At 37.3% G+C, this 22225-nt stretch overlaps 1 protein-coding gene across 3 annotated transcripts in view; it reads right to left on the bottom strand.

Annotated features, from left to right (window-relative positions):
* Positions 1-22225, bottom strand: part of TEX11 (testis expressed 11) — a 295012-nt gene that overhangs the window by 201508 nt on the left and 71279 nt on the right. For all 3 annotated transcript variants that reach the window (XM_027608457.1, XM_027608459.1, XM_027608458.1), the window contains exon 10: positions 437-491. In XM_027608457.1, coding sequence (XP_027464258.1) covers positions 437-491 — 55 coding nt within the window. The remainder of the gene's footprint in view (positions 1-436; positions 492-22225) is intronic.

Genomic DNA, 22225 nt, shown 5'->3' with positions numbered 1-22225 from the left:
AAGAAGCAAAGATGGATTTTCAAACAAAATTTCATTTTGCTATGGCATATATTAAGTTACTTTTACATTGGATTTATTTACCTAATCATATTTTACTTGATTAAATATTAAAATTAACTTCCATACCAAGCACACTCTATATGGGTAGTTAGGGAAAAACCTAAAAATTTTAACATGCAATAATAAAATCTAAAATTTACATAGCTCAACACTGTTCCAAGCATTTCCATACATTAACTCTTGGGTACAAGAATCTACCTGCATTGTAGATTATACTAGTATATCAATTTTACAGAAACTAATGTACTGAGATATTAATGATGTGCCCAAAGGATAATTTTACTCACAAAGTGGGGACAGACTATTATAGTTTAATAACAGTAACACAAAATATATTTCTTCAACCTACTTCTACGATATTTAACATGACCCTTACCAGCATCTCTGGCCCAACAGAATTCTTATCCATCTTCCCGATATCATAGCTCTGGCTATCATTAAAAAAGGAAAAAGAATACATATTCATTTCAAATTATATTTTTAAGATTATGTATCACTAAGAAGATATGGTATAATTATACTTTATTCCAACTTTTCTGTTTTGCACTATAATACATTATTAGTCTATTAATATATGAATATCAATTATATAAAGCAATTCTTTCAAACAGTAGAAAACCACAATTTCTTCAGGATGTACTGCCAACAAATTAACACTATGTTATTATTCGTTTCCATTTGGATATATGTGGTATATAGTGCTTTGTGTATATTATATTACTATATATGTGTGTATATACATATATACATATAGCATTTTACTGCATTTAAGACTAGTTTACGCGTATATACAAACTCTTAATGAGCACATTTTAAAGTCTAAGAAATACGAATATATTTGTAAAATAAAACAAATACAGGAGTTTTCATAGAAACAAATGCTTCAGCAATATTTATTAAGCTTCACAACACCCCTGTGAGGCACTATTAGTTCCATTTTGCAGCTGAATTAAGCAATTTAGCAGTTAAGTGATTTCTAATATTTCCTAGATTGGTACTGAAAATGAGAGTGAGGGGTTGGGGAGTAGAAAAATTTGATTTTCAGTCTGTGCTTTAATTAGCAAACCATATTATCCATGGGACATTCTGATAACCACAAATAATATCAGCATGAGCCTCAGGGTTTCAAAACCTAAAACCTAAAACGCAAAACAAAAATTATTCACCATAAGATTGGTATTCCAAGGAAAGATGTCAATAAAATTTTGGTGACCTGAACTAAATTGAAGATGTTACTTTGAAATATTCCTTTTAAAAAACTCTAAAAGACTCAGAATTGCCAAACTGAGTTTTCAGATCACTAGCAAGGATATAACACTGGCCTAGTGATCCTAAGCCCTATCTCACAGAGGTCTCCTTTGGTATATTAAACCTACTTCCAGTTTTTAAAATAACCAATGAGGATGAAACTTCCGCAATGGTGGTATAATCTTGGACCCTCTCCCCAGTGAAACAACCATTTGCCTGGAAAAACCATTAAACAAACAACCAGGTAAAGTCTTTGGAAATTTTCCCAAGGGCATATGGCAAATGCAAAAACATTTATTTAAAACAACAACAACAACCAAATCTCAGTGAGAATGGTGAGAGTCTGTGGCATTTGAGTCACAATCTGCCCCTGTCCACACCAGCTCCCCGCGATGAAAACTACTCCAGATGGGTGCTGTCAAGAAGGGAGTAATTCCCTTTCCATGCAGCTCCTAGACTCTTAGGCCATGGTTTCACCTAGCAGGGGCAGGCTGCCGGCCTCTCTTATCCTCCCCAGGCCTGTGTTGTGGAAGTGCAATTCTGGGCAGGCACAATTAGAAGACTGGGTCTTCCTTTCCCCACTCAGTTCTCACTCTTACGGTAAGGGCTCTACCTCAGGCGTGACAGGTCAAGAATACTGGGACCCTGATAATCTTCACCCAGATTGTCTCATTAAGCAGAGGTTCCATGCCAGGAGGGCATGCTAAGAAGATCAGAGGCGACCAGACTCCCCCAACATCCACTCTCACGCCAAGAGAAGCAGGCCATGCTCTTGCCACCAACTCCAGTAGTGTGGCACAAAGGTTCGCCCCGGGGGGAAGAAACAGGCAATAAAGAAAACAGAGCTCAGCATCTCTGCCTGAGAGGACTGACTTACTTGGAATGGAGCAAGAAGTTCCTACCCAAGGGCACTGTCAAAAACAAGGGAGAACTTGGTGGTGAGCAATTAAGAGGGGAGTGGTAGCTCTGTGATAATAGTATCAACAAGTGAAATAGCAGACCAGCAAGAATTTTAACAGAGAGAACCAGGGAAAGAGGCAGCCAAGAAGAATAATCCGGGAGGTCACACTCACTGGAGATACAGAAGGCTACGCATATTCGCTAGGCTGCACCCACCCAGGAGGGATCAGAAGGAGACGTGGAGCAGACTAGAAAGCATTCCTCAAGGCACACACAAATACATCAGCCAAGAATCCAGAGCCTCGGCTCAAGGGGCTTAAGCAGATCCTCTTACCAAACACTGAAAATGTAGCTACTCTGATCCAAGGTAATGGTAAGGAAGCCAAGCTTAAAAATCAAATCACACTTCTAGTTTTCAGTTCTACATGTAAGGAACTTGGAAGTCACTACTTCGTCCTAACAAGTAAAAAGCTGAAAAGACTAAAAAATCAGCAACTGTACTTGGATCCGTAAGAGGGGGAGGACAAAGGGCAAACCACTATCTCTCCACCCAGCCCCCCCACTGGAGAGATGGACAGGCAAAATACAAGGAATTGTGGCTTACCACAGGAGGGACTCACCAGGGGAAACTGCCAAGGGAAGCAGTGCTGAGGCAGGAAATTATGAACTATAATTGACAGGTTGCTGGAGGCTCACTGTGAATGAGTCTGAGAATTTAAAACTCCAGGACAACATAGTCTTAGGGGCATACCCACCATATTGTCAGATTTATCTCCAGAAGCTCAAGATTCCCACAGTAAATATCAGAGAAAATCCTCTTGAGCTTTGTCAGGAATTAATGATAAGGAACCAATCTGTTCTTCTTAACAGGGCCTGTCTTCAGGGGAAACTAGTTAACTAGAACCCACCTCCTGGGGTATTATCAGAGCCCAACTTACCTGGGGAAGAGATATACTCAACCCTAGACTACTCTAGCCATGGTATACCACACCTAAGGGTGGAGAAAAAAACTGCAAATTCTTGTGAAGTTCACAGTTCAAGGGCATACATCCACTCACCAAAAGACTAAGAACTAAACGTAGGACTAACCCAACACCTAACCACCACATTACTAAAGGTCTATTTACAGCAGTTCCTTTTACCCAGTACAACATGTCAAGCTATCAAGAAAAAATTACACGGGGGCGCCTGGGTGGCTCAGTCATTAAGCGTCTGCCTTCGGCTCAGGTCATGATCCCAGGGTCCTGGGATCGAGTCCCGCATCGGGCTCCCTGCTCAGCGAGAAGTCTGCTTCTCCCTCTCCCACTCCCCCTGCTTGTGTTCCTGCTCTCGCGCTCTCTCTGTCAAATAAATAATATCTTTAAAAAAAAAGAAAAAGAAAAAATTACACGGAATACCAAAAGGCAAAAAAACAAAACAAAACAAAACACAATTTGAAGAGACAGAGCAAGCACTGGAACCAAACATGGCAAGGATATTAGAATTATCAGTTCAGGAATCGAAAATAAGACACAAGGGCAATGTAAGCAGAGAGATGGAAATCGTAAGAAAGAACCAAAAAGAAATGCTGGAAATAAAAAAGACTGTAAATGACATGCAGAATGTCTTTGATGGGCTTTTTAATAAACTGGACATGGCTGAGGAAACAAATCTATGAGTAGAGGATGTATCAGCAGAATCCTTGAAAACAAGCAAAGAGAAGATTGAAAAAAAAAAAAAAACAGACCAGATTATCCAAGGATTATAGGACACCTATAAAAGGTATAATGTAAGTATAATGGGAATACAATAAGGAGAAAAAACAAAGAAACACAAGAAATATTTGAAACAATAATGACAGAATTTCCCCCAAATTAATGTCTGATACCAAACCACAAATCCAGGAATCTCAGAGAACACCAAGCAGTATAAATACCAAAAAAATTACAACTACGCATACCAAATTACAGAAAAACAAAGATAAAGAAAAAATCCTAAAGCAAGCTAGAGGAAGAAAACACCTTATCTATAAAAGTACAAAAATAAGAATTACACCCAACTTCTCAGAAACCATGCAAGCAAGAAGAGAATGGAGTGAAATATTTAAAGTGTTGAGAGAAAAATACCACCAACCTAGAATTCTGAACCCTAAGAAAATATCATTCAGAAGTAAAGGAAAAATAAAGATTTTCTCAGATAAACAAAAACTGAGGGACTCCGTAGCTAGTAGACTGGCCTTGCAAGAAATGTTAACAGAAGTTCTTCATACAGAAGGGAAATAATATAGGTCAGAAACTTGGATCTATATACAATAAGGAAAAGCATCAAAGAAGAAATATGTGAAAGTAAAATAGGACTTTTATTTTTCTTACTCTTAACTGATCTAAGAGAAAACAATTTATTTGAAATAATAGCAACGATATATTCCAAGTATACATGCTTATTTATGTATCTTACATATATATGTGCTTAGAACAAAGTAAAACAAATGACAGCAATGATACAAATAGATGGGAGGAATTCTGTAGAATTCTTACAAAGCATTCACATTACCCATGAAGTGGTACAGTGTTATCTGAAAGTAGACTTGGATCAATTGTAAATGTATGCTGCAAACTCTGGGGCAGCCACTAAAAAAGTTTAAAAAAAAAAAAAAGAAGTGGGTGCCTGGCTCAGTTTTTTTTTTTTAAGATTTGTTTATTTTGAGAGAGAGAGAGCACCCTAGCAGGAAGAGGGGCAGAGGGAGAGGAAGCAAGAGAATCTCAAGCAGACTCCCCAGTGACCAAGAAACCAACCTGGGGCTCAATCTCACGACCCTGAGATCAAGACTTGAGCTAAAATCAAGAATACAATGCTTAACTGACTGAGCCACCCAAGCACCCCCAAAGCAACTCTTGATCTCAGGGTTGTGAGTTTGAGCCCCATGTTGGGTGTAGAGATAATTTAAAAATAAAATCTTAAAAAAAGTAGTATAAGGATGCCTGGGGTGGCTCAGTCAGTTAAGTGTCCAACTCTTGATCTCGGCTCAGGTCATGATCCCAGGGTCTTGAGATCAAGCCCAGCCTTGGGCTCCATGCTAAGCATGGAGTTGGCTTGAGATTCTTTCTTTCTCCTTCTCCCTCTGCCCCTCCCCTTACCACCCCTCTCTCACTCTCTCAAAATAAGTAAATAAAATCTTTTATTTATTTTTATTTTTTTATCTTCTAAAGATTTTATTTATTTGACAGAGAGAGACACAGTGAGAGAAGGAACACAAGCAGGGGGAATGGGAGAGGGAGAAGCAGGCTTTCCGCTGAGCAGGGAGCCCGATGCAAGGCTCAATCCCAGGACCCTGGGATCATGACCTGAGCCGAAGGCAGACGCTTAACGACTAAGCCACCCAGGCGCCCCAAATAAAATCTTTTAAAGAAAGAGAGGTATAACATATATGCTAAGAGAGGAAAATGTAATCATAAAATACTCACCTAAAACCACAAAAGTCCCCTACCTCTCTGACAAATAAAATCTTTAAAAAAATAAAGCCACAAAAGTCAGAAAAGGAGTGGAAGACAGTAGGAAAACCGAACAAGGGCAACAAAAAGAAAACAGTAATGAATATGGTAGATATTAATCCAACTATATCATCATCACTTTGAATTTCAATTGGTCTAAATACACCAATTAAAAGACAGAGACTGTCTTGCAACGGCATGGATGAAACTAGAGGTTATTATGCTAAACAAAAGTCAATCAGAGAAAGACAGTTATATGATCTCACTCATATGTGGAATTTAAGAAACAAAACAGAGGATCATATGGGAAGGGAGGGGAAAATAAAATAAGATGAAATCAGAGAGGGAGACAAACCAAAGAGACTCTTAATCATAGTAAACAAACTTAGGGTTGCTGGAGGGGAGAGAGGTTGGGGGATGGGGGATAGGGGATGGACATTAAGGAAGCCATATGATATAATGAGCACTGGATATTATATAAGACTGACCAGTCACTGAACTCTACCTCTGAAACTAATAATACACTCTATGTTAATTAACTGAATTTAAATATGGGTGCCTGTGTGGCTCAGTTGGTTAAGCGTCTGCCTTCAGCACAGGTCATGATCCCAGTAACCTGGGATGGAGCCCCACATGGGACTCCCTGCTCAGTGGGGAGCCTGCTTCTCCCTCTCCCTCTGCCATTCCCCCTGCTTGTGCTCTCCGGCTCTCTCTCTCTCTGTGTCAAATAAACAAATAAAATCTTTAAAATATACATGCAAAAACCCCAACTGAATGTTGTCTCTAAGAAATCCACTTTAGGGCGCCTGGGTGGCTCAGTTGGTTAAGTGACTGCCTTGGGCTCAGGTCATGATCCTGGAGTCCCGGGATCGAGTCCCACATCGGGCTCCCTGCTCGGCAGGGAGTCTGCTTCTCCCTCTGATCCTCTTCCCTCTCGTGCTCTCTATCTCTCATTCTCTCTCTCTCAAATAAATAAATAAAATCTTTAAAAATAAAAAAAAGAAATCCACTTTAAATATAAAGATACACAGAAATTAAAAGTAAATAGATGAAGGAAAATATACCATGCTAATGCTATCCAAAGAAAGCAAGAGTAGGTATATTAATTTCAGACAGCAGAATTCAGAGTAAGGAAAAATATCAGGGATAAAAAAGAGTATAACATAATGATAAAAGGGTCAAATCTCCAGGAAGACCTAACAATTCTTAATGTGTATGAGCCTAACAGAGCATCAAACTGTGTGAGGCAAAAACTGATAGAACAGCAAGGAAAAATAGATAACTCTACTATCATTGTTAGATATTTCAATATCCCTCTCTCAGAAATAGAGCAGGCAAAAAAATCAGTAAGAACACAGCTGAAGTCAACAACAGTATCAAATGGGTATAACTGACATCTATAGACTAGTACATCCAACAACAGCAAAATACACATTCTTACCAAGTTTATATGGAACATTCACCAAGCTAAACCACATTCTGAGCCATAAAACACACTTAAACAAATTTAGAAATACAGAAATCATATAAAGTCTGCTCTCAGACCACAACGGAATTAAAACAGAAGTAAATAATGGAAAGATAACTGAAAAATTCTAAAATATGTGACTAAACAATACCCCTCTGTAAATAACACATGGGTCAAAGGAGAAATCTCAAAATAAGTTCAAAAATACTTTGAACTAAATGAAAATGAATACACAACTTATCAAAATGTGTGAGATGCAGCAAAAGCAGTGCTTAGAGAAATATTTATATCATTGAATATATATCAGAAAAGAAAAAAAGAAAATCTAAAATCAATAACCTAAGTTTCCACCTTAAGTAACAGAAAAAGACAAGCAAATCAAATCCAAAGAAAGCAGAATGAAAAAAAAGGAGAAAAAGTAGAGCAGAAATCATAAAATTAAAACAAGGAATCAAAAGAGATCAATAGAGAAAAATCAAGAGGTGCCTGGGAGGCTTGGTTGGTTAAGCCAAGGACTCTTGATTTCGGCTCAGGTCATGATCTCAGGATCCTGGGATCGGCCTGAGTTGGGCTCTGTGCTCATCAGGGAGTCGGCTTCTCTCCCTCTCCCTGTGCCCCTCCTTTCACTCACATGCTCGTCCATGTGTGCTCTCTCTCTAAGAAGTAAATCTTTAAAAAAAAAACAAAAACAAAAATCAATGAAACCAACCACTAGTATTTGAAATAATCAGTAAAACTGATAAGCCTCCAGCCAGGCTAACTAAGAAAAAAAAGAGAGGACACAAACTATTAATATCAGAAATCAAAGAGGGGACATCACAACAGATACCATGAAAATTTAAAAGGGTAATAAAGAAATACTATAAATAATTCTATGCCCACAAATTTGATAACCTAGATTAAATGGACCAATTACTTGAAAAATACAAGCAGCCAAAACTCACACAAAAAGAAATAGTCTAGGGGCACCTGCGTGGCTCAGTCTAAGCGTCTCCCTTCAGCTCAGGTCATGATCCCGGGGTCCTGGGACCGAGCCCTGTGTCGGGTTCCCTGCTCAGTGGAGAGCCTGCTTCTCCCTCTCCCTCTGCCCCTCCACCCCTGCTCGTTCTCTCTTTCACTCTCCATCTCAAATAAACAAATAAAATCTTAAAAAAAAGAAATAGTCTAAATAGGCCCATAGCTATCAAAGAAATTGAGTCAAAAATTAACAACATTCCAAAACAGAAAGCACCAAGCCCAGATGTATTCACTGGTAAATTCTACTAAACATTTAAGGAAGAAGTTATACCAATTTTCTACAATCTCTTCACAATAGAAGCAGAAGGAATACTTCCTAACTAACTCATTCTATTAGGCCAGCATTATCCTAATAATACCCAAAACCAGTCAGACATTACAAGAAAACTATGAACCAATATATGTCATGAACATGGATGTAAAATCCTCAATAAAATATTAACAAATCAAACCCAAAATACAATTTTAAAAAACTATACATGATAACAAAGTGAGATTTATCTTAGGTATGCAAGACTGGTTCAACATTCTAAAGTTTCTATGGAGTGGCAAGAGATGAGAATAGTCAACATAATATTGCAGGACAGGACTGCCACTACACAACTTCAAGACTTACTATAAAGCTACAGCAACCAGGGTGCCTGTGTGGCTCAGTGGGTTAAGCATGTGCCTTCAGCTCAGGTCATGATCCCAGGGTCCTGAGATTGAGCCCCACATCGGGCTCCCTGCTCAGCAGGGTGTCTGCTTCTCCCTCTCCCTCTGCCCCTCCCCCTGCTTGGGCTCTCTCTCTCTCTCTCTCTCTAAGTAAATAAATAAAATCTTTAAAAAAAGCTACCACAATCAAGACAGTACATTATTACAGTCATCAAGGAATCAGCTAAAGAAAATACAAATGGATTAGTGGAACAGAATAGAGTGCCCCCATAAATACATTCAACTGATCTTTGACAAAGGAGCAAAGGCAAAAGAACAGAACAAAGATCATCTGTTCAACAAGTGATGCTGGAACAACTGGACATCCAAGAATCCAGACACAGACCTTACATCTTTCACAAAAACTAACTCAAAATGGAACACAGACCTAGATGTAAAGTGCAAAACTAAAACATCTAGAAGATAACATAGGATAAAACCTAGATGATCCTGGGTATTGTGATGCCTTTTTATTTATTTATTTTATTTATTATTTATTTTTTTAAGTAGGCTCCATGCCTAATGTGAGGCTTGAACTCACAACCCTAAGATCAAGAGTCACATGCTCTCCCGAGTGATCCACCTGGGTGCCCCTGTGATGCCTTTTTAGATACAACACACCAAGGAAACAATCCATGAAAGAAATAATTGATAAGCTAGATTTCATTAAAATTTAAAACTTCTGAGATGCCTGGCCGGCTCAGTTGGTAGAACATGCAACTCTGGATCTCAGAGTTGTAAGTTCAAGCCCCATGTTGGGTGCAGAGATTACTTAAAAATAAAATCTTTAAATAAATAAAAATAAAATTAAAAACTTCTGCTTTGTGAAAGACACTATTAAGAGAATTGGAAGACAAGCCACAGATTCAGAGAAAATATTTGCAAAAGACACATCTGATAAAGGACTGATATCCAAAATATACAAATAAAACCTCTTAAAACTCAACAGTAAAAAAAACAACCTAATTAAACCATGATCCAAAGTTCTTAAAAAATACCTCACCAAAAAAGATGTACAGATGGCAAATAAGCCTATGAAAAAATGTTCCACATCTTATGTCATAAGGGAAATGCAAATTAAAACAAAAATTAAATACCAATACATACCTATCAGAATGGCCCAAGTCTAAAACACTAAGCCTAAAACACTGGTGAGAATATGGAGTAACAGAGCTCTCATACATTGCTGGTGGGAATACAAAATTGTACAGCCACTTTGCAAGACAGTTTGGTGGTTCCTTATAAAACTAAATATACGCTTACCACATGATCCAGCAATCACACTCCTTGGTATTTACCAAAAGGAATGGAAAACTTATATCCACACAAAAATCTGCATGTGGATGTTTATAGCAGCTTTATTCATAACTGACAAAACTTGGAAGCAACCAAGATGTCCTTCAGTAGGGAAACGGACAAATAAACTGTGGTACATCAGACAGTGGAATATTATTCAGCACTAAAAATAAATGAGCTATCAGGGGCCTGGGTGGCTCAGTCAGTTGAGCATCTGCCTTCGGCTCAGTCGTGATCCAAGGGTCCTGGTATCAGGTCCTGTGTTGGGCTCCCTGCTCAGCAGGGAGCCTGCTTCTCCCTCTGCTCCTCCTCCCCCCCCCCGCCCCCGCTCATGGTCTCTCTCTTCTCTCTCTCCCAAAAATAAATAAATAAAATCTTTTAAAAATAAATAAATAAATAAAGGCTATCGAGACAAGAAAACACATGGAGGAAACTTAAATCATTATTACTAAGGGAAAAAAGCCAATCTGAAAAGGATGCATACTGTATGATTCCAACCATATGACATTCCAGAAAAGGCAAAACTATGGAGACCAAAAAGATCAGTGGTTGATAGAGTTTGGGGAAGAGAGGGATGAAGAGGCAGAACACAGAGGATTTTTAGGGAAGTGAAACTATTCTGTATGACACTAAAATGCTGTAATGGTAGGTATATGTCATTACACATTTGTCTAAACCTGTAGAATATACAACAGCAAGAGTGAACCCTGAGGTAAACCACAGAGTTGGGGGATTACGATGTGTCAATGTAAGTTCATCCTTAGAAAAAAAAATGTACCATTCCGGGGAGAAATGTTGATTAGTGGGGAGGCTATGAATGTGCGGAATCAGGGGATATGTGGAAAATCTCTGTACCTCCCTCTCAATTGTGTTGTAAACCTAAAACTGCTCTAAAAAACATGTTTGTTTTAAGAAACCAAATTGCACGCATATTTGGGCGGTCTGAGAGATTGTGCACATGCCCGAGGCTGCCTCCTCAGGCACGATCAGAAAGGGAACCTACTAGCTATTAGCCCCTGGCTGAATGCAGGGTAAAATAATAAATTCACTGAACTGTGAAAACAACCTCTAAGAAAAATACACATCCAACAGGAAAGGGTGACTATCTAACTGGTTAAGTGACCTTAAACACAATCCTTGACCAACAAGTAGCTTATGTGGATGCGAGGTGAAGCCTAGAAAGCCATAAAAAGACAAAAACAAGGGGAAAAACCCTGAGCAGGAACATTAGAGGTCACACACTGTGAGAAAAATAAACTTCACAGAATTAGTCCAGTCAAATAACCAAATAAATAAATGACCAAACAATTAAAATAATAATAAGTTCCATAAAGGTGGGAAACTGGTATCCAGACTTGCTGCAAGATATTATCCAAAATGTCTAGTTTTCAACAAAATATTACAACACATGCAATAAAACAGTAAAGTGGACTTATACAGAGGATAAAAGGAAGGCAATAGAAACTGCCTCTGAGAGGTCCCAGATGTTGCAGTTGGTAGAAAAATACTTCAAAGCAGCTATCATAAATATGTTTAAAGAACTATAGGAAAGCATATCCAAAGAATTAAAGGAAGGTATGATAACTGATGCAAACAGAGAATAAGAGTATAACAATTAAATCACAGAAATTATAAAAAAGAACCAAGTGGAAATTCTGAAGTTGAAAAGTACAATAACTGAAATGAAAAATTCACTAGAGAGGCTCAATAGTAGATTTGAGCAGGCAAAAAAAAGAATATATAAACTTGGAGATAGATTGATAGTGATTATACAAATCTGAGGAAGAAACAGGAAAAAAAGAGTGGAAAAAAAAGAACAGACCTTCAAAGACGTGTGGGACATCATACAGCACAACAACATATGTATGAGAATACCAGAAGGAGAGAAGCAAGAGAAAGAAACAGAAAATATATTCAAAAAAATAATGGTTGAAAACTTCCCAAATTTGAGGGGAAACAATAATCTACACATCCAAGAAGCTTAATGGGCTCCACGTAGGATCACACATACATGCACACACAAATCCATACCCAGACACATCATACTCCAATTACTGAAAGTCAAAGATAAACAGAAAATCTTGAAAGCAGTCAGAGAAAAATGATTCATCATTTCAAAGGAAACAAGATTAACAGCTAACTCTTCATCACATGATAATGGGTGCCAGAAAGCAGGGATGACGTATTTAAAGTGCTTAAAGAGAAAAAACTGTCAACTAAGAATCCTGTATCTAGAGAAACTATTTTTCAAAAGACTAACTAAATACATTCCCAGATAAACAAAAATTGAGAGAATTTCTTGCTGATCTGCCTTACAAGAAATACGAAAGAACATTCCTCAGGCTGAGAGCAAATGACACCAAGCATTAATGTGAATTCATATGAAAAAAAGTTAGTAATTATTTAGATAATTATAAAAGACAATATGATTATATATTTCTTCTCATTTCCTTCCTTATTTAAAAAGCAACGATATAGATATCTATAAAACTTTATTGTTGGGGCATTGTACATGTAATATATTTTTACTATGACAACACAAAGAAGTGGGTGGGAATAAAGTTATAATTAGCGTAAGGAAATAACACCAAATGGTAACTTAAATCTACAGGAATTAAACGAAGACAACCAAAACTGATGAGAAGGCTAATATATAAAAAGAGTCTATAAAAATATTTATGCTCTCCTTTTTTCTCTCGTCTTCCTTAAAATACATAAGATTATATAAAGCAATAATTATAACCACATATTATTGAGTTTTTAAACATATAGAGACATAACTTATATAATTACAATAGCAAAAAAAAGAATAAGGAATAGCTATATAGAAGTAAAACTTCTTTCAGTAGAAAGTTAATATAAATCTGAAGTAACTTCTAATAAATTAAGATGTATATTGTAACCCTAGAACAACCATAAGGAAAGTAACACAAAGAATATATAATTTTAAAAACTGCTAACCAATTTAAATGGTATACTATAAGATATCCATTTATGAGATCCAGCAATTCTACTCCTAGGTATACATACAAAAGAAGTGAAAGCAGGGACTCAAGCAGATACTTATACACCAAAGTTTATAGTCACATTATTCATAATAACAAAAAAGATGGAGGGGCGCCTGGGTGGCTCAGTCGGTTAAACGTCTGCCTTCAGCTCAGAGCATGATCCCAGGGTCCTGGGATCAAGCCCCACATCGGGCTCCCTGCTCAGTGGGGAGCCTGCTCCTCCCTCTCCGTCTGCCTCTTTCCCCCTCTGCCTGCTGCTCCCCCTGCTTGAATCACTTTCTCTCTCTCTGTCAAATAAATAAATAAAATATTTTTTAAAAAAAGATAGCAACAACCCAAGTGTTCATCACGTGCTGAATGGATAAACAAAATGTGTTAAATCCATAAAATGGAATATTATTCACCCATAAAAAGAATGAAATATTGATATTCTACAACATGGATAAACCTTGAAAACATGCTAATAAGCCAAACACAAAAGGACAAATATTGTATGACTTTACTCATATGAGGAACCTAGAAAATGCCAAGTCATAGAGATAGAAAGTAGAATACAGGTTACCAGGGGTGAGAGGATTGGGGAGTTATTGTTTAATGCATACAGAATTTGTTTCGGAGGAAAGCATTCTAGAAATAGACAGTGGTAATGTTTATATGACATTGTGAGTATACTTAATGCCACTGAATTGTACACTTAAAAATGGTTAAAATGGTATGTATATTTTACCACAATAAAGTAAATTATTGGTAAAAAAAAAAAAAAGAATGATGTTCTCATGCATGTAGCAACATGGATGATCCTTGAAAATATTCTAAGTGAAATAAGCCAGACACAAAAAGACAAATATTGTATGATTCCGCTCACATGAAATATCTAAGATAGGCAAATTCAGAGATATTAAGGAGATTAGAGATTATCAGGGACGGGGGAAGGGGGAAGGAGAAATGGGGAGTTAGCGTTCAAAAGTTACAGAATTTCTGGGACGCCTGGGTGGCTCAGTCGTTGAGCATCTGCCTTCGGCTCAGGTGATGATCCCAGGGTCCTGGGATCGAGCCCCGCATCGGGCTCCCTGCTCAGTGGGAAGCCTGCTTCTCCCTCTCCCACTCCTCTTGCTTGTGTTCCCTTTCTCACTGTGTCTCTCTCTGCCAAATAGATAAAATCTTTAAAAAAAAAAAAAAAAAGCCAAAAGTTACGGAATTTCTTTTTTTTTTTCCTAAAGATTTTACTTATTTATTTGACAGAGAAAGACACAGTCAGAGAGGGAACACAAGCAGGGGGAGTGAGAGAGGGAGAAGCAGGCTTCCCACTGAGCAGGGAGCCCGATGCGGGGCTCGATCCCAGGACCCTGGGACCATGCTCTGAGCCGAAGGCAGACGCTTAATGACTGAGCCACCCAGGTGCCCCAAAAGTTACAGAATTTCTATTTGAGGTGATGAAAAAAGTTTTTAAAATTGATTGTAATGATGGTTGAACAACACTGGGAATGTAATTAATCCCCCTGAATTATACACTTAAAATAATTAAAACAGCAAATTTTATGTTATATATATTCATTACCACAACAAAAAATAATTTTCTAAAGATATTCACTTAAAGTAGTAAAGGAGGAAAAGAGAGAATAGGTAGTCATGAGACATGACATGACATGACAAAAAGCAAAATGTCAGATATAATCCAACAATATCAACATTAAAAGGCTGAATGGATTAAACAATAAAATCAAATGGCAGAGATTTTCAGACTGGATTTTTTAAAAAGATCCAACTGTATGCTATTGACACGAAACACACTAATTTTTTCTAATATTTATTTATTTGAGAGAGAGAGCTCACACGCGGGGGTGGGGGGCAGAGGGGGAGGGAGAGAGAAACTCTGCAGACTCCGCACTGAGCGTGGAGCCTGAGGCAGGGCGCAATCTCACAACCCTGAAATCATGACCTGAGCTGACACCAAGAGTCGGGACGCTTAACCAACTGCGCCACCCAGGCACCCTGACAAAAAACACACTTTAAATTCAAACATACAAAGAGGTTGAGAGTAAAGAATGGAAAAAGACATACTGTGTAAACAGCAACCTAAGAACACTACAGTGGTTACACTAATATCAGACAAAATAGACCTTAAGATGAAAAATGTTACTAGAGATAAAGAGGGATATTTTAAAATGATAAAAGAGCAAATCCATTAGTAAGATATAACAAAAACATATATAAACCTAACAAGAGAGCCCCCCAAAATACATAAACAAAAGTTGACAAAATTGAATGGAAAGATATATAATTCAACAATGACGGCAGAGGATTTCAATACCCCACTTTCTTTTTTTCTTTTTAAAGACTTTATTTATTTATTTGACACAGAGAGAGAGTGAGAGTAGCAACACAAACAACACAGTGGGAGAGGGAGAAGCAGGTTTTCCGCTGAGCAGGGAGCCCGATGTGGGGCTCGATCCCAGGACCCTGGGATCATGACCTGAGTTGAAGGCAGACGCTTAACAACTGAGCCACCCAGGCACCCAATACCCCACTTTCAATAACAGACAAGACAACTAGGCAGAGCATCAAAAAGGATACAGAAGACTTGAACAACACTATATACCTACTAACCTAAAAGACATCTATATCATACTCCACCCAATAATAGCAGACTACACCCTCTTCTAAAGTGCACAGAGAACATTCTTCAGAATAGAACATATTCAAAAGCCTCAGTAAATTTAACAGAACTGAAGTTATAGAAAGTATGTTCCCCACCTACATGAAATTAAATTAGAAATCAAGAAGTTACGTGGAAATTAAACAACACATTCCTAAATAACCAATGAGTCAAAGAATAAATCACAAGAGATTAAAAATAGTTTGAGCTGAGTGAACAGGAAAATACAACATACCAAAATTTATGGGACGGAAAACAATGGTTAAAGGAAATTTTATACCTATAACAATATTAAGAGAAGTAAGATCTCAACCTTCCATGTTAGGAAAATGGAACAGAAAGAGCAAACTAAATCTAAAGCAAGCATGGACGGGAAAAGACATAAAGATTACAGCAGGAATTAAATGAAATAACTGAAAAACAATAGAGAAAAACCAATAAAAGCAAAAGTTGATGCTTTGAAAAGAGCCAACAGACTGGCAAACCTTTAGCTAGACTGACCAAGAAAAGAAGAGAGAAGACTCATACTAGTCAAAATCAGGAATCAAAGAGGGAACCTCATTACTGAACTTTGGAGAAAGACTATTCCTAAAAGACTGGAGATCTAGGGTCCCAACTAAGTGCCACTGTATAAATCTCTCTAAATGTATGCTTCCCTATCTATACAAGATGAAATTGATCTATACCAGTCATTTTTAAACTGTAAGCAAGTGAATCACTTTTTTCAAACAAAATCTTGCATCGACATACTACTTACCAAAATTAATGCCTAACTTCTCTGAATCAAGATGGGTGTGTTAGAGAATTGTGGCTACATCTCCTTTTTCCCTTAATGGAGATTCTGAAAAGCTGTTCTGGCAGAACCAGAGAGCACCAGAGAACACAGTTCCTAAATTACTGAACTAGATCTGTAAAGAATCTTACAGCTCTGTTAGCTTTAGTAAATTATCTTGTTAAAACTGCTGTTATACAATTCATTATATTTCCACAAGATGGTGCTAATACATTCCATTTACCATTAAAATAGGTCTTGCATATGATTTTTATAGTTAATAATTTATCACAGTCTATGATTATATAATACCCTTAACTTTTCAAAGTCCTATTATGTTCCTTATGGCATCTTTATTACAAGCCTGTGACACAGATAATACTGTACCCATTTTTCAGACAGACATTGCAGCACATTATTAGGTGAGTGATCCAAGGTCACACAATTGATTAGTAACAGATTTTCTACTGCTAGCTCTGTGATCATTCCTTAGATCACATTGCCTGACTATAAATAATATTGTCAAATTCTCAAGGTCTTGGGCTGAGAACAAAGGGAAAATAAAGGGATGAGCATTAAGTAGCACTGAAACTGATACAAATTTCCCCTGGGCTCATACAGTGAATCATTAATATTTGTGCAGAAAACATATTTATATTTCCTTTGTTATTTCCTTATTAGAAGACCTCTGGTGGGGCACCTGCCTGGTTCAGTCAGTAGAGCATGCAACTCCTGATCTCAGGGTTGTAGGTTCGAGCCCCACCTGTTGTGTGTGTAGGGATTACTTAAAAAAGAATCTTCTTTAAAAAAAAAAAGACCGGGGCGCCTGGGTGGCTCAGCTGGTTGAGCGACTGCCTTCGGCTCAGGTCATGATCCCAGGGCCCTGGGATCGAGTCCCGCATCGGGCTCCCTGCTCCTTGGGGAGCCTGCTTCTCCCTCTCTCTCTCTCTGCCTGTCGCTCCCCCTGCTTGTGCGTGCACTTTCTCTCTATCAAATAAGTAAATAAAATCCTTTAAAAAAATAAATAAAAATAAAAAAAATAAAATAAAAAAATAAAAAAAAGACCTCTGGTGATATATATTCCTATATATAACCATAATAAAGACTAGGCAGTGATAAATAAAAATACCTCATAAATACTGTCCCTATTGTAAACATAATACCTATTTTAAACCCAACATGGAAATTACATAATCTGGTTCACCAACTCTAAGCGCTATAAATTTAGAAAACAGTAGTATAATTTTTGCTGAATTCTCCTCTTTTGATTCAATGAGAGATACAAGAAGTTTTATAGGAGCAGGAAAGAAACACACTTCACTTGAGGATACTACGCACAGGGTAAAAACTATTCCTAACTCACATTAGCTACCAAGGCAAGTTTTAGATTAACTTTAGAGAAATTAAAAGTAGTGTTAGAAGAGGAGCTCCAAAATTATTCCTACTCTAATATACCGTCTACCCAATTATTTATTCACATCCAAAAAATCTAGCAACACTAAGTTTAGGTTGGGAAGTTTTTTAAAGAAAATATAAACTGTAATTATGGTCTCAGAAGGATGCTGAAGAAATCGTGCTTTCTTTGGATTCTGAAGGGGAAAAGGCAGCACAAAGCTCTCACACAAGGAGTTGAAAAATATTCTCAATTTAACCTACAAAGGACTCTTCAGGAATCTTTAAGCAGTCTCTGACCTGTAGGTCAAAGAAAGTAGGGTCATTTTTATTTCATTTATTAAGATCAATTAGATTATTTTTTATAGAACACCTTCAGGGTTTTATTCAATTCTCCATGATTTTGTCCAATTCAAATGTCTTCAGTCATTTTCCCGATTTATCTCACTGTCTCTAACAAGAGATCAGCAATTAGGAATTGTCCTATGTATAGTCTTTGGCTTAGTTTTGTTCCATTTATTTTCCTTATTTACAGTCCATTTTTAAAAAACTCCTCAATTCCTTAAATCCTCCAAATGCATTTCAATGATTCTCATGTCTTCCTTGTCATTTAACATATTAAAAGACCTTTTAAAAACTGTGAAAAAAATTATAAAAACAAAGTAAAATGTTAATAATGAGCATTTATGAATGTGGGATTACAAAGGACTTTTACTTAACACATTATATATTTTTGTAACATTTAAATTTTTATAATTAGCACATACAACTTTTATCAGCGAAGAAATTTTAAACATTTTTACTATATCACTTTCATTTTAACTGTTCTCCCCTAAATTTAATTTGCCACAATTACAAAATAGGTCTTCTTTTTTTTTTTATTTTTTTATTTTTTTATTATTTTTATTTTTTTTTAAAGATTTTTATTTATTTGAGAGAGAGAGAATGAGAGATAGAGAGCACGAGAGGGAAGAGGGTCAGAGGGAGAAGCAGACTCCCTGCTGAGCAGGGAGCCTGATGTGGGACTCGATCCCGGGACTCCAGGATCATGACCTGAGCCGAAGGCAGTCGCTTAACCAACTGAGCCACCCAGGCGCCCACAAAATAGGTCTTCTTACAGCAAAAGGAAAAAAGTGAGCCTCCCAAGTGTGTACCAGTCAGCAGCTCCAAGTAACACAGTTGAATTAGAACTACTAGAAATAAAAGAAAAATCATCCGTGATTAAGAATATGACTAAGGTTTTGCGATTAAGGCATTTTCCTTCCAGGGAGAAAAAAATCTGCAAAATCTCTGCAGTAAATCAATGTAACCCCAAAGCCTTTTGAGTTAGACTTACTTGTATTTGTTTGGTTTACAAGTGCTTCTTTTATTTTCTTTTTAAAGATTTTATTTATTTATTTGACACAGAGAGAGAGATAGCGAGAGAGAGAGAGAGAGAGAGAAAGAGCACAAGCAGGGGGAGCGGCAGGCAGAGGGAGAAGCAGGCTTCCTGCATGAGCAGGGAGCCTGATGTGGGGCTCGATCCCAGGACTCTGGAATCATGACCTGAGCTGAAGGCAGCGGTTTAACCAACTGAGCCACCCAGGCGCCCCACAAGTGCTTCTTTTAGAATACTAACTCATCACTGTGCAATTTCTGTATACCTTTTATAAAAAGCCAAATTCAGCATAATATATGTCCCAATTATCAGGACGTTAAAAGATAAAGACTAAATTTAAATGCCACCAGGGCAACTGAAATCCCCTAGACTGTGAAGAAAGACAGTTCTATATCACTAATCTCTTCCCATCTACTTATGCTTGTCTTCTGCTAGAAGCCGACACAGGAGCTCAATATAGCAAGAATTGCAAAAGGAGAGGGGCAGCAAAGTTTATTTCTTTTTTTAGTAATCTCTACACCCAACGTAGGGGTTGAACCCATGACCCTGAGATCAAGAGTCACATGCTCTTCCACCTGAGGCAGCCAGGTGCCCCCCAAAATGCATCTTATTAAACAAAAAACCTCTTAAATATATTTCCAATACTAGCATTCTGATTTCAAAGGTCTGAAATTTTATATTTAACAGAGTCCTAACTAAATTTGTCATTGAATACATCGAGGCAGGTACCCTGATGCCTACAGTAAAGTAAGCTAAAGGATTCCCAATTCCATTCATAATTACACCAGCCTTCTCTTAATCCATGGCATCTCTAATAAGGGGACGTGATCAAAAGAGTGTGGTAGAAAAAAGCAAGAACAGCAGCTGTTCATGAACTTTTCTTAGCAAAAGAAAAGGCAGGGGGAGACAAAAACTGAAAAAGGTCCTGAACTGAGTGAGATCTGTTAACAAGAACTGAGGGACAGAAAAGAGTTTTATAAACACTACCCACTACCACCCTTTTATGTTCTAGGCTTCTATTTCAACAAAATTCTAATATACTATAGCAATTTTGATATGTTATCATTTGTGTAAAACTGGAGTTTTTCCTTTTAAGAGTGAACAGGTACTTTCAAACTGCATATAACCTCTACCTTAAGATATTCACTGTTTACAAAAGACTTAAGCCTGTAGAAAGTACACTCTCCATTGCCTCCTTCTGGTGTAAAATTTACAGAGACAGATGTTTAATTAGCAGCTATTCATTTCTACCGTATCACCAACTGCTCCCAATAGTCTTCTTAATACATGGATAATTAAAGCACAAAGAAAAACTGTTCCAAAGATAAGCAGTATGACAGAAAATGTGTGTGTTTGTCTTTATAATATAGTTACCTGGGAAGTCAACAAGTAATCCACGTTTGATTTCACTGTGATAAAGTTTAGAACTAAACTAGTGTACTTGCCACATTAGTGTTCATTTACAGTAAAGAGCAAACATATCACCTAGAAATAGCAGCAACAGCTACCCTTTGCTGACCAGTTTCTGTTTCCCAAGCAAGATATTGAACACTCTACAACACATGCATCAACATATTAAAGCTGTACAGTAATTCTAAAAAGTAGGTTTCACAGTATTACCAGTTTCACACTGATGTCATAGTTGGCTCAAATTTTGATTGAGTTGATCTAATACTAGAAAGACTATCCACTGTGCTAAAATTCCTACTGTTAATAACACTGATAATTATTTTTGCCTTTTTTAAAACACATTAAAATGTACTTTTTCAGGGCATTTGAAAATACTTCACCAAGATATTTTTATATCCCCAAAAGAGGTGGAAAATATAATCAGGCAGAGATTAAAATCATATATAATAACTAGAGCTAGAATTTAAGTTTTTCCTGGTTTCTCTAATCTCATTCTAATGACAACAAGAACACAAAAGACTCAAAATATAATGGTGCTCTATAAATTTATAATATAGATTTTGATGAAAATCTGACTGTAGGTCAAATGATATTCCTAAAAATATAGCCACTAAACATACAGTAAAAATCTGATTTAGCCAGCTGATGATATGTATGTCAATCATCCTGTCACCATCAAATTTTTCTTCTGTAAGGTTTTCTAAAAATAGTAACGACAGAGAAGACGTCAACAACCCATGGCATATGTGAAAATGGCCTACATAGGCCACTTTAAGCCTCAGCTTATTCTTATGACCATTTCCTAGAGAACATTCCCTCTCATTCTTGGCATAAACTCCAAGCTTACCTCCACAGTTTTAAATTTCCAGAAGCCACCCATGGCACCAGGATGTTTTGGGAGGCGGCGGGGGACGGGGGAGAGGTATTTTTTTTTTAATTTCTTTTGTCCTCTTCATCCCTGTCTTCTTGGCATACTAGTTTTTTGATAGGTTGATGCCATAAACTTTGTACCCCCCAATACTGCCAAATCCTGTAACAAAACTCACTTATCATTCACTTCATAAAAAGGTTCATTTAAATGAAACCTGTTGTAAAACCTGTGCTAAACTACTCAGCTCCTTTGATTATATATGAAATAATTCAATTTATTAAAATGCAATTTTATAATAACTTCAGGTATATTTCACTTGTGTGAAACATTCTAAATTGAGTCAAGTATAACTCATAACTTTATAAGCCTGTTCTGCTAGGCATAGTTCTTCATAGAGTTTGATCAATCTTTAGGCTCTAAAAAGTCTTTTACAGGGACGCCTGGGTGGCTCAGGCTATTAAGCATCTCCCTTCAGCTCAGGTCATGATCCCAGGGTCCTGGGATCGAGCCCCACATCAGGCCCCTTGTTCAGCGGGCAGCCTGCTTCTCCCTGTGCCGCTCCCCCTGCTTGTGCTCTCTCTCTCTG

Source organism: Zalophus californianus, chromosome X (genome assembly GCF_009762305.2).
Source record: "Zalophus californianus isolate mZalCal1 chromosome X, mZalCal1.pri.v2, whole genome shotgun sequence".
Lineage (NCBI taxonomy): Eukaryota > Metazoa > Chordata > Mammalia > Carnivora > Otariidae > Zalophus > Zalophus californianus.
Note: the sequence above shows the minus strand (reverse complement) of the source record. Positions and strands in the feature narration are given on the sequence as shown.